The sequence below is a fragment of the Phascolarctos cinereus genome, unplaced genomic scaffold (assembly GCF_003287225.1).
Source record: "Phascolarctos cinereus isolate Bilbo 61053 unplaced genomic scaffold, phaCin_HiC Scaffold_4;HRSCAF=312, whole genome shotgun sequence".
NCBI lineage: Eukaryota > Metazoa > Chordata > Mammalia > Diprotodontia > Phascolarctidae > Phascolarctos > Phascolarctos cinereus.
This window is the reverse complement of record NW_027555847.1, coordinates 676,524,980-676,538,212: the sequence shown is the minus strand read 5'-3', so window position 1 is coordinate 676,538,212 and position 13,233 is coordinate 676,524,980. Positions and strand designations below refer to the sequence as shown.

The following is a 13,233-nucleotide window of genomic DNA, read 5'->3' as shown; positions in this document are numbered from 1 at the left end:
AAAGGTCTCGTGATGGAAAATGCTATCCACATCCAAAGAAAGAACTTTGGATGCAAACTGAAGCATATTATTTGATAGTTTTTTTTCCTCTTTCTGGTGGTTCCTCCTATTAGTTCTCATTTTTCCTTACAACATCACTAATGTGAAAATATGTTTAATAGGAATGTACAAACTATATCAGATTTTGGAGGGAGATGGGGAGGGAGGGTGAGAAAAATTTAAAACTCAAAAGCTTAAAAAAAAAAAACTGTGTTCAAAGAAAGCGACAATGGGCTCTGAGAGAGGACCTAAGGGGCACTCCTGGAAAAAGTGCAAGCCTTGGGGCATGGAAGGCTGCACAAAGACCTACCATGCTTTCTTTCAGAGTTTTCAGATGGCTCCCAGTAATTAATGTTGTTAGAACTATGGCCCTTCTAGACAAGAGCATCAACTTCAAAATCAGAGAAGGAAAGAATTTGCTACTCTAGCCATACTTACTGTTTACACATTGTACAGAACTAGGTCCTAAACTCCTTAGCTTCTTTAGGGTATTGACAGCCACATTCAGGTAGATATTCTTGCTTGAACTCCGTTCATAGGCCACCTTCTCCTCAGATAAAGCCTGGGAAAAAAACATGTGTTGCTGAGATTTCATATCAACTTTCACAGGCTTAGGTGGAAGGCAGGGTTGGAGCCAAGACAAAGAACACAAGGCAATTAGATTGAATAGGTTTGACAACAAGGACTAAATTAGGAGTGGTATTCTCACATCAGAATGTTATTTGAAGGACAGGAGTTTCCTCATTTCCTAGAGTGGTCAGAGCAGAAATGTATATTTGAGCACTTGGGCTAATGTAGACCCCCTTATCCTCCTGTGGCATGATTCGCAGTTCTACAGACCTGTGGGTTTCCTAGGATGGGAGGCCTACAGAATGAAGAAGCAGAAACCCTGAGATTCCCTAAAATCCTATTTACAGAGAGCCAAGAGAGCTCAGGCTAAGGGGAGGAGATGAGGATATGAAGCCTTGAGATCATTGGGGATAGGGAGGGAAAAAGGAGGTGGTGCCAACAGCAACTGTTTATGTGACCTTGGGCATGTGACCTCAGCTCAACAGACATATATTCTATGCTGTAGAAAGAGGGGCAGCACTAGATCAGAAATATTCAAAGAGCTGCTACAACTGCAGCAGGTAGCCCATTTAAGTACGTAATCAAGAGCCCAAACTTGTCCTGTGCCCTTGGATAATTCTCTTAACCTGAGATGGTCAGCAATAATAAAAATATTCACAATTATAATAACTGAAATCTATAGAGGATCTTAAGGTTTATCAAGCTCTTTCCCTACATTATATCATTTGGTCCTTAACAACCACCCTAGGAGGAAGGTATAGCTAATATCTCTATTTTTACAGAGAAGGTAGACCTGCCCCAGGTCACATGACAAAGACAAGATCTGAACCTAGGTCCTCCTGACTCCAGTCCAATCTCTCTCCCCAGCACCACACTGCCTCAAAGAAACATAGGTGTGTGCATAGTTTCGTTTCATTAATGTTCTTCTGCAGGGTCAGATACTGAACCAACAGCCTGGTTTTGCCTCTCCACAAACTGACCTGGTCCTTCCTCCCCACTCATCTCTTACTGATTCAGGACCGATCAGATAGTAGGATATTAGAACTGGAAGGAACTGCAGGGGTCATCTAGTGAAACCCCTCACTTAGGGCGAGTTCGTGAGGCTCAGTGGGGAGTCATCAGTCCAGAATCCAACTGCTAATACAGAGCTAAGACCAGGGGACTCACACTGAAGCCTTCTCACCTGAGCACAGGGTTCTTGATACTCCCCTCCTAGAGATCACCAGGATGAGCTCTAAGGGTCCTTCAAGCTCTACAGATCTTCTATTTGACTAACTCAAAGTACAGGACAGATAGGGTGGGCTCCTGCCTCTACCACCTCCCTTCTGGGAAGCCTGCCCAATCACTGAGAGAGGGAAATGAACAAAAGATGAGGTGCAAGGCAGCAGAAACCAGCTGAAGATCTACCAACCAAAGGTTCAAGATCAATGGGTGCTCCTCATTCCTTCTGAGAAAAACAGAGAAGGGGATGGGGGAGGGTCCAACCCTTAGGCAAGACACACTGGTTGTACAAGGTCAGACCATGGCAAGCTAACCCTCTCCCCACTGTCAGCCCCTCGCCCCCCAACTTCACAGCACAGCAAAATAATTAATATCATGGATACAGACCTTGTCATAAGCTTCTTGGGGTGATGGACAGAACTTCAGGCACTCATCAATAAAAAGATTAAGATAACGTTGGCGGATGTTGGTAGGAACCTTGGCCCCAAACTCAGTTGGAATGATTGGCCTATTTAAGCTTACACTCTAGAAAGACAAAAGACAGATCAGTAAGTATTCTACAGGAAGCCTTCCCCAGCCCTTAATTCCAGTGCCTTCCCTCAGTCATTTCCTATTTATTTATCCAGCTTGTCTGTACATATGTTGTCTCTCCGGTTAGACTTCGAGCTCCTGGAGGTCAAGGGACTGTCTTTTTCCTGTCTTTGTATCCCTAGCACTAAGCACAGTGCCTGGCATATAACAGGCACTTAATAAAAAACGCTTCTTGACTACCAGCAGCAGAATTTTCTATTTCAACAAACGACATCTTTGAGATTCCCTGTCAACAGTTTCATAACGTCCTTTTTAAGACCTGCTTGAACTCTGACACCATGATGTGACTCATTTCCAGTTCCAAAAGCTCTGTTGTCCACTGTTCTGATTCTGTGAGCACAGGACGTCTCTCTGAAAACCTCAGGAAGCTGTTTTATGAATTGCTGTGGTTTTTTTTCCCCAAAACTCAGGTTCTCCTAGGGAGGAGTCTTGCTGTGAGGTAGGCCCCAGTTGGCTTACATCCCACAGAGACAGCGAGATCAGAGATCAGTGCTGGGCCTGTGCTCAAAACCTTCCCAGCTTCACAGGAAGCTGCCCAGAGTTTGCCTTCACTAGCTCAGCCTCCCAGAGTCCATGTTTGCTTCTTCTCAGGCCCAGGCAGGCCACGGCACAAGAGATGAGGGGAGGTTTCTCAGACTGTTACCGTGTTACCCTAGCTGCAGGGATGTGTTAGGGAGTTTGAAGAGGCTGGGCTTGTTTTTTGTTAAATAGATGGGGGCAGAGAGCAACTAATGGGCCATGACCATTTTCTGAGCTGAAACTTATTTCTTAGCCAGTTAGTACCACTAGTGTTAGGGAAACAGGAGGGCAGACTACCTCTCTCTATCGTCCGTGGATTACTGATTCTTGTTGTTGCCAATTTGTCTTAGGATTTTAAGGAGTCAGTCTACTTTCATTTATTAATTCAAGAACTGTGTGTAAAGAAGGATCCCCAGAATGTAGCCTAAGCTCTCCCGCTTCCGTGCCCTTGTTCACAGCATGCCCTAGGCCTGAAAGGTGTCCCACCAGCTCTCTTCCTCCACTACTGAATTCTAACCTATCATTTGAAGCTCAACTCAAATGCCACTTCCTGCCCTCTCAGGTGCAACCTGTCCCCCTCAAACTCAGAGCACTTTTGTTCTCAAAATCCCTGAAAGGGAAGGGCTGCTGCTATCTCCATTTATGACAGTATTGTCGGATACTGGTGGGAACGCTGGCCCCAAACTCAGTTGGAATGACTGGCCTATTTGTTTACTCCCTAGAAAGACAAAAGAAAGATCCATGTGAGTTCCAACCAAAGCCATCTCCATCTCCTCTTAACTCCAATGCCTTCCCTCAGCTAATTATTTCCTATTTATCCAGCCTGTAGCTTACTGGTACATAATTGCTAGAACATTTTCTCCCTCATTAGACTGAGCATACCTCGAGGACAGGACTATTTCTTCCTTTCTCTGTATCCCTAGCACTTAGAACAGAACCTGGCACATAGTAAGAGCTTAATAAATGCTTACTGACTATTAACAGCAAAATTTTTCAATTCAACAAATTCCAATTCAACATCTTTAAGATTTCCCGTCATATCAAAAAAAGAAAAAAGAAAAAAAAGAAAAATTAAAAAAAAAAAAGATTTCCTGTCATACCAACAGTTTAATGACTTTCTAATCTATCCTTTAAAGCTCAACTCAAATACCTCTCTCTGCCCTGTCAGTTAAAAATGTTCCCCCTCAAAACTTAAAGCATTTAGTTTAAGGCCTCTGGCTATATACATAGTGTAATGTGTATCATTCCTCTGTTTGTATCTTTACTTCCTACTAGCCTGTGAGCTCCTTGAGGTCAGGGATGATATCATCTGAATTGTTTCTTTTCCCTTGAAATAAGGAGAAGGAAGAAGGGATTTGGGGTAAAGAGAGGAAAAAATAGGAGACAAGGGGAGAATGAAGGGAAAAATAGGAAAAAGGAGAAAGAAAAGAAAAGGAGAAAGAAGGAAGTAAAGGAAGAAAAGAGAAGGGGAAAGAGTGGATAAGGAAGAAAAAGGGAGATGAGGAGGGGGAGAAGGAAGACAGGTAGCAAAAAGGCAGAAGGGAAAGCTTAGTAGGGAGGCTAACACATGGGCACAAAGAAGCCACACGAGAATGTGTGACAAAGGAGACCGAGGAAGGGGCCGCTGCTAGTCCCTAAGGAAGTCAGAGATGGGTAGAGCTGAAGCAGAGGATCTGCTCCTAAAAAGGGAGAATTCGTAAGCAGGTCTCAAAGTACTCTGCTAGGCAAGGGGTCAGACAGGGTCAACCAAAATGTGTGAGAGTCACTTTGGGAGCCCCTGTGAAAGTCTCACTCCCATCCAGCTTTCCACAGCCCCAGGGATCAGCGGAAAGTAGACCAGATATGAAGAAGGGAAGCTGACCACACCACAAAAGAAAGTCTATCTTGTTTCTCCCAGAAGACATTCTCACCTTTTCTAGGCCTTTCTGAATTACCAAACAAACACACTAAGTTACAATTTCCAAGTCTTCCTAGTCTCCTCCAAAACAATCTGCTGACTTCTCTCCTAATGCTTTGGTCTTCAAGAACTCCTGGACTTAAAGTAAAGACCAAGTGAGGGTCCATCTGCAGTTCAAAGTCTTTGAGTACCTGCTCCTCACAAGCCAGGACAAGACTATCACAAGGCCAGGGAGATAAAAACAGCACTTTGTTGTTTTGGTGGAAATGGCAAGTGCAAGACTGGAAGACAGATTAGAAAAGCTCTTACTTTTTAAAATTATGTTTTGATGAAACTTTCAGCACATCCCAAAGCTCCTCCCCAGTGGGATCTATTTGTTCCCAATCTGTCGGTTCAACACAGTCCTGGAAATATGAAGTCTATCAGCTGGACTTGGGAGGAGGTGCGTCACCTCCACCCTAGACTCCCAAGTCCCACCAAGCCTCAGATAAATCCCACTTCCTGCAAAGAAACCTCTCCACCCCCACCCACCTGCAATGATTATTCTGTATCTATTATGTTTTTTCTTTTATCATTTCCCCTCAGCCTCTTGAAGGCAGGGTCTGTTTTGGTTTTGTATTTCTATTCTCAATGCCTTACACCCAACAGGCACTTAAGAAATGTTTATTGAATTGAATGTGGGAAAACGTGCGTTACCTGTAGGGAGGGCACATGTGCTATCCTCTTCTGCACGGATGTCGTGCTCGTTTTAGAAGCCATTCCAGACATCGTTCGGGACTTCAAGGAGATGTTTGGCTCAGAGCCATTTGTGACTTGAACGGTGTTCAAAGAATTACTTTTCTTGGCACCTGTGGGGGCTGACAGGGTACAGGGCACATGATTGTAGGAAGACAAAATTCCCATCACCGAGCTCCGGAGAACCAAGTAATTCCGGTCACTTAATGTTACCAAAATGTGCATCTGGGTGCACAGAGGGAAAGGTCTGGATTTTGAACTAGGATTTTGGAATGACGACATTAAGATCTGTTCTGTGGCAAGGCCATGGAGATAAAAAGTCAATACTTAGTGGTCAGATCAGGCAATGTCACCAATTTGTAGGTCCAATGAAAGGTATAGGTTTCTGATAGCCTCTGCCACATGGTCAGGTCCTTCAGTTTGAAGCATTTAGATGTGAGTTAGAAAAGGCCTTGATTCCTTAGCAAAGGACCCAGGGGTTATGCCATTGCTCTCCTGGTCATTGTGACAAGACTACTCGCTCCCAGCTCTATGTTCTTCCACTCCCTTTGATGAGGTCACAAATAAAATAGTCCCTTGCAGCCTAGATAAGGGACTACTTTGTGCAGGTTTGTTTTCAAAGGTGGGGAAATATACCAAATGGCTAGCAATCTCAATTTCACCAGAAGAACAAACATTTATGGTTCCTGTAACAGAAAAATAATGATCAAACCACGTGGTCAACTTGAAAAAACAAGATGTGTGCAAAGAAGAAAATCAGCCTAACCAGGAATCAGGGTGGATTGGGAGGGTGAGAAGCCTGGGAAGGTGAAGCCTCCCGTCAAGGTCTCTCCATCCCCTTACCACCAGGATTCTCTTCTGTTGAATCTAACATGACCCCTCTTGCCACAGCCCTTTCATTCTATTACTTCTCATCCCTACTGTTGGTGCTGTCAGCCTCCCACACAAAGCCTAAACCATACAACCCAGTGCTCCAGCCCCAACTACAATCTGCACTCTATGTTCCACCATTTCCCTACACAGACCTCCCTGAACAAAACAGTGGGCTTCACTGTTCCCAGAACCAAGCATTCCCCCCTGTCCCTTTGCTTACTCCTTCCTGAAGTGCTCTCTCACTATTTCCCATTTAACTTTCCATTCTTCAAGGCCCAACTTACTCCATCTCACTAGCTAGAATCTTCTCTTCCTTCTTTCAAGGTCTACAGTACTCATTGTTTCACTCATTTAGCATCTAAGAATGTAAGGCAGGATATGCTCTTTTCATTTTTTTTTGTCTCCCCCAAATGAATTATAAGTTCCTGGAAGGCAAGGACTTTGTCTTGTCTATCTCTGTAGCTCCTCCCTACCCCACCATACCTAGCCACACAGTACCTGGGACATTACCAGGAAGCTGACAAGAAGCTCCATTAAAAAGAGCTTTTCCAATCTATCGCATTGAACTGAGGTGGAAGGAGTCTTTTTTTTGGGGGGGGGTGAGGGTTAAGTGATTTGCCCAGAATCACAAGCTAGTAAGTGTTAAGTGTCTGAAGCTGAGTGGAAGGAATCTTTGAGACTTTCTAGCACAACTACTTCAATTTACAAATGAAGAAACTGAGGCTCAAGAAACAAAGAGGAAATTACTTGCTCAAAGTTAAAAAGGTAGTAACAGAGGCAGGTTACAAACACAGCCCAACCAGTACCATGGTAAAGGGGAGAGGGCAGAGCAGGGATGTCTAAAAGAGCCTTGAACTCAAGAGCCCAATAGGCTTGGGTTCTAATCCTGCCTCTGCACACACTGGTTGTGTAACTTTGGGGAAGTCTCTTTCTCTCTCTGGGCTTTAGTTTGTCCACCAATAAAATGAGGGTGCTGGAAGATATCGCAAAGCCCTACAAAAATCCAGGCTTCAGCCTAAAGAAAAACATATGGCACGCTCACAAGGTCCAGCACTTCAGAGAAGTAAAGAACATATGGCATGGACTCTTTGAGGGGGATAAAAACATTCCTACAGCAGAAGATAAAAATGGGTGACAGACTGGAAAGTCCTCACTAACAGGCTGCTGACAAAGTTTCCTGAATGCCTTCTAGGCCCTTAAACCTCATTTCTCCCCATCTCTATCAGGAAGGTAGTTTTCTCCCTTTCATATATACACTGCTCAGGGGGCTCCTTTCTCCATCAGAAAGACCTGCAGGTCACTGAAAACTGGTCTCCTATGGACCCCAAAGCTGAGCGAAGGCAAGGAAGGTTAAAAGAAAGAGCAAGGGCAGGCAATAGACCAGGAAGCACAGGGCCATACACAAAGCAAGTGTTCAATACCTATGAGTAAACTGAATAAAGTGTCCTCAATGTCACAACAGTGAATGACTCAAGTCTGTATAAGAAATGTGACAAATGTCTATAGAAAGCGCACTGGGTTTTGTTCATCTGAAAAAGAAAAGACCTCTTGGAAGCTAAGGGCTTTTGGCCTCATGTGAGGTCAATTAACAGGACCTTAAGAACAGAGAAGAGCATAGCTGCTTTTAAATGGCATATTAAACTCTATTTTACTAAAAATCCAGGTGCTTATATATTGAATGACCTCATATTTCCTTCCTTTAATGTTCAATTTTCTGCTCCCTCAAGCACAAATTCTCTCTGCCTGCTTTCTAACCACATCACCACGTGACTCCAACTTGGGAGGAGATGTTAACTCTAGCTGGAAGGGACTTGAGGTTTCTTAGATAAGCCTTCCATGCAGTGCTACTCCCCTCTCCAAAGGCCCTGACAAGAAAGTGACCAAACAGCCCCTGCCTGAATACTTCCAATCTACTTCTGGCCAGTGTCTAAGAAGCCCTTCCTTATACTGAGCTGAAATCTGCCTCTATATGTAACCTCCAACCACTTGTCATAGTTCTGCCCATTGCCTCTGGTTCAGATACTTGGGTATAACAAAGAACTGGCCCAAATGAGTAGAATTCAATTCTTTCTTCCAATCCAACACCACCAACTGCTCTAAGAGAGCTTTATGCTCTATTTACTTTCTAAAAGGAATCAAATGCATAATAATTTGGGGGATAGGCTATTTTAAGGACTTGTGTCTAAAGTTCTATTTCTTAATGCTATGAACCAACCTATTATTTTATAAACAGGAAAATTCCATTTGCAATTCACAGAATTTCAGCCCTAGAAGGGCTCCCAGAGGGACAGGATTGGTGATGTAGGAAAGGGAGAACAGTCGACCTTGAGAAGACAGAAGTTTTCAGCTTTTATTTTGCTTTCTCTGCCTAGAAAAATTATCTTTGGACTAGAAAGGGCAGGAAAAAAGTGGCTAACAAGGAGTTGGTACCCAATAGAAATAAGCTGAGTAAAGAAAGCACCTAGCCGCGCTGGACCAGGCTATCACTTGGCCCAGACAGACTCCATCACGAAGTGCTGACAGAACCGGCAGGGGGACTGCTGAGCTACTATCAGCCATCACCGTCAGATCAAACAACAGTGACCGCAGTCAAGTCCAGCTCTACTCTCTACGGTCACCTGACATAAGTCACTTCACTTCTGAGTCCCGCTTTCCTGATGGCAAAATGAAAATGTCTATAAAGCTGGGAAGAAATAGCAAGAACTATTACTAGAGAGCACCAAAGAAACGTCAGGTAAGATCACCTCCTTTCTTGCTGAAGCAACCTGGGGGTGGGATGCTCCTCAGTCCACAGCAGTTATCACCACTACCAAGACTCGTGTCTCTGCAGCCCTTTACGATGAGAGCCTCCCCACAACACTGCCATGAGTCAGGAAGAAGCTCTATGACCTCCACTCCAGAGGGGAGGGGAAGGTTCATGAGGGTTAAGCAGCTTGCCCAAAGTCACCAAACACATATCAGAGCTTAAACATGGCCCAGGTCTTCTAAGGCCAAATCCAGCGATCCTTCCATCACACTACCTCTGCACACACAAATGACTGCTGGTGTAGATTCATACCCAAAGGAATAACACCCAAGTTATTCCTCTGTTACGTAGGTGGACTGCAGGGTGTTGAGGATGCTCCAATTGGGACAATCTCAAGGCTGGAAGGGACTTTAGAGATCATATACCTGAAGCACCTCCTATAGGCACTTCAGGGTTAATTTATCTATCCAAAGTCATTCAGGCCATGAGTAGAAAACAAGAACTCACATCTAAGTCTTCAGACTCCAAATCCAACCCTCTTTTTGCTGAGTCATAACCTCTCTTTCACAGGTCTTGCACTTAGCATTTTGCCTGATTCTCATAACAACAGTGTGTGGGAGATTAGGATTGGTATTACTCTTACCAGCCATCTTGTTTTCTCTAATAGACTGTACTGTCTATCAGTCCCGCTCTATCAGTCTCTCCCTGACTGGTGGCTGCTTCTCTATTGTCTACAAATATGTCCAGGTCTCTCCCATCCTCAAAAGACCTTCACTTGATTCTTCTATCCCCCCTATCATCCCATATTTCTTCTTAATCTTCCTGAGGAGGCCTTCTTTTCCTTTCTTAATTGTACTTCCTTCCCTCTGTTGATAATCTCCAATTTGTCCTGTATAAATCATCCTGTACGATTATTTGCATGTTGTCTCTCCAATTGATTGTGAGCTCCTTCAGGCCAGGGACTACGTATTTGTCTTTTGTATCCCCAGTGCTTAGCACAGTTCACGTAGTAGGCATGTAAATGTCTGACTGACTTTTCTCAACTCTCTACAAGCCAGCTTCTGATCTTATCATTCCACCAAAAATGCTCTCTCCAAAGGTACCAATAATTTCTTAATTGCTGAAAACCAATGACCTTTTCTCAATCTTCATCTTTCTTGACCTCTCTGCAACCTCTGATGCTGTGGATCACTTCTCCTTGAAATTCTCTTCTCTCTAGGTTTCAGGACACTGCTTTCTCCTGGTTCTCCGACCTGTCTGATGGCTCCTTCTCAGTCTCCTTGGCTATAGATCCTCACCCAGGTCACATTCATCTCCCTTTGGGTGTCCCACAGGGCTTTGTCCTAGGCTCTCTTCTCTTCTCCTTTTATATTATGTCACTTAATCTCATCAGCTCCCAGAGATCCAATTATCATCTCTAGCTGATGATCCTCAAATCTATTTATCCAAGCCCTAACCTCTTCAGACCTCCAGTCTCACATTTCTATCTGTCTTTCAGATATCTAGACTGGACATCTCAGACATCTTAAACCCAATAGTCAAAAAACTAACTATCTTCCTCCTCATACCCTCCCCCTTTCGGAACTTCTCTATCACTGTTGAAGGCACCACTATTCTCCCAAAGTCATCCAGGCTCAAAATCTATGTGTCATCCATTACTCTTCGTACTCTCTCAAACACTCAGATCCATCCTATTGGCAAGATCTGTGAATTTTAACTTTTTAACATCTCTCACATATGCCCCTTCTCTCCTCTTGACCCTGCCACCACCCTTATGCAGGCCCTCATCACCTCACACCTAGTCTATTTCAAAAGGCTTCTGGTTGGTCTCCAGGACACAAATCTTTCCCTACTCCAGTCTATCCTTCACTCAGCTACTAAAGTAATGTTCCTAAAGGGCAGGTCCAACCATGTCATACATCCTCCCATCCCCCTTACTCGGTAAACTCCAGTGGCTCCTTTTCACCTCCAGAATCAGATATAATCCTCTGGCTTGCAAACCCCTTCAAAAAGTAAAATGGCAGAATAAAGAAGCATTTTTGCTGAGCTCTCCCAACAACTAAACAACTCTAAGAGGCAAAACCAATAGAAAGTCACAGTGAGTCATTTTTCCAGCTCAGAAGGACAGAAAGCAAGGTCTGCAGACACTGGGGTAGGGGCTGGTCAGAAGCATGGTGTGGAGAAAGCAACAAAAGTTGTGGGTCTTGGAGGCAGCGATGGCAGCAGCACCTAGAGACTATAAGGGGATTGAACATTTGCTCAGAAAGAGATTAAAGGGCACCCCTGTGCTAGCACTGGGCACAGGAATAGGTACCATCTGGCAATCCCACACCCATTACCCAGTTCCAGGGTAGAAAGGAGCTCTTGCAATCACAAGGGAATAGGAGCCCTACCTAGATAAGGATTAGAGTGCAGAGCAGAAGGGTGGTGACCAGACTTCTCCCTGAATCATACCACTTTAAAAGCGCCAAAAAACTTGCAGATTCCCAGACCTAGCTATAAAAACAGGACATAAAAGCTCAGGATAGTCACACCATCCCTCCCAGAAGTAACAGAACAGAACTCTAATATAAAATCTAAAGTCAAGAAATAGGCTGGAAAAATGAGCAAAAAAACCCCAACCCAAACAAACAAACAAACAAAAAACCCAACCAAACAAAAAAGAACCTGACCATAAAAAGCTTCTGTGGTGACAAGGAAGCTCTAGACACAAATTCTAAAGAAGGCAAAGACTGAAAAATATCTACAATCAAAGCCTCAAAGAAAAAATGTAGACTGGACACAAGACCAACAAGAATTCCTAGAAAAGCTAAAGAAAGCTTATTTTAAAAAGAGAAAAAAAATTGTTTTAAAAAGCAACTAGAAAGGGCAGCTAGGTGGTACAGTGGATAGAGCACTGGCCTTGGAGTCAGGAGGACCTGAGTTCAAATCTGACCTCAGACACATTACACTCATTAGCTGTGTGACCTTGGCAAGTCACTTAACCCTGATTATACCTCACCGAAAAAAAAAAAAAAGCAAAACAATAAAAATCAACCAGAGCAGTAGAGGAAAAATTGGAAAAGAAATGAGAGCTAATGCAAGAAATTTATGAAAAGAGAATCAACAACTTGGTAAAATAGGCATGAAAAAATACTTAAGAAAATAACTCATTGTCAAATGGTAAGAAATACAATTCCTTAAAAATTAGAATTGGTGGAGACTAATTACTCCATGAGACATCAAGAAACAATGAAACAAAGGCAAAATAATGGAAAAAAAATAGAAGAAAATGTGAAATATAGGAAAAACAGCTCGCCTGGAAAATAGATTGAGGACAGATAATTTAAGAATCATTAAACTACCTAAAAGCCATGATCATAAAAAGAGCCTAGACATCAATTTCAAGAAATTATAAAGAAGAACTGCCCAGATATCTTCAAAACACAGGGCAAAATAAAAATTGAAAGACTCTATCAATCACCTCCTGAAAGTGATCCCAAAATGAAAACTCCAGGAAAATTAGTCAAATTAGCATAAAATAACCACAGAGGACTTCCAAGCATTCCTGATAAAAAGAGCTGGATAGAAAATCTGACATTCAAACACAAGACTCAAGAGAAGCATAAAAAGGTAAACATGAGTGAGAAATCATAAGGACTTAAGGTTAAACTGTTTTCATTCCCAAATGGGAAGATGATACATGTAACTCCAAAGAACTTTATCATCATTAGGGAAAATAAGAGTCTTCTCACACAGAAGGCATAAAGGTGACTATTATGCTGGGATGATCTCAAAAGAAAAATGGAAGGGTGAGAAAGAGGAATGTACTAGGAGAAAAGGGAAGGGAAAGGAAGAATGAGGAAATATCTCACATAAAAGGCACACAAGGAAGAGTTTTTATAATGGAGGAGAAAATGTGGGGGACTTCTAGGTCTGCATTCCAAAGAGATCATACAAATGGGAAAAGGACTCACATGTACAAAATATTTATAGCGGTTCTTTTTGTGGTGGCAAAGAACTGGAAATTGAGGGGATGCCCTTCAGTTAGGGAAGGGCTGAA

The 13,233-nt window shown here is 43.2% G+C and overlaps 1 protein-coding gene across 5 annotated transcripts in view; it reads right to left on the bottom strand.

Annotated features, from left to right (window-relative positions):
* The window catches only part of REXO1 (RNA exonuclease 1 homolog), a 112,997-nt gene that overhangs the window by 22,952 nt on the left and 76,812 nt on the right, over nt 1-13,233 (bottom strand). For all 5 annotated transcript variants that reach the window (XM_021008828.2, XM_078154129.1, XM_078154126.1 and 2 more), the window contains exons 5-7: nt 5,534-5,694; nt 2,218-2,355; nt 478-601 (exon numbers count right to left, since the gene is read on the bottom strand). In XM_021008828.2, the coding sequence (XP_020864487.1) occupies nt 478-601; nt 2,218-2,355; nt 5,534-5,694 (423 nt within the window). The remainder of the gene's footprint in view (nt 1-477; nt 602-2,217; nt 2,356-5,533; nt 5,695-13,233) is intronic.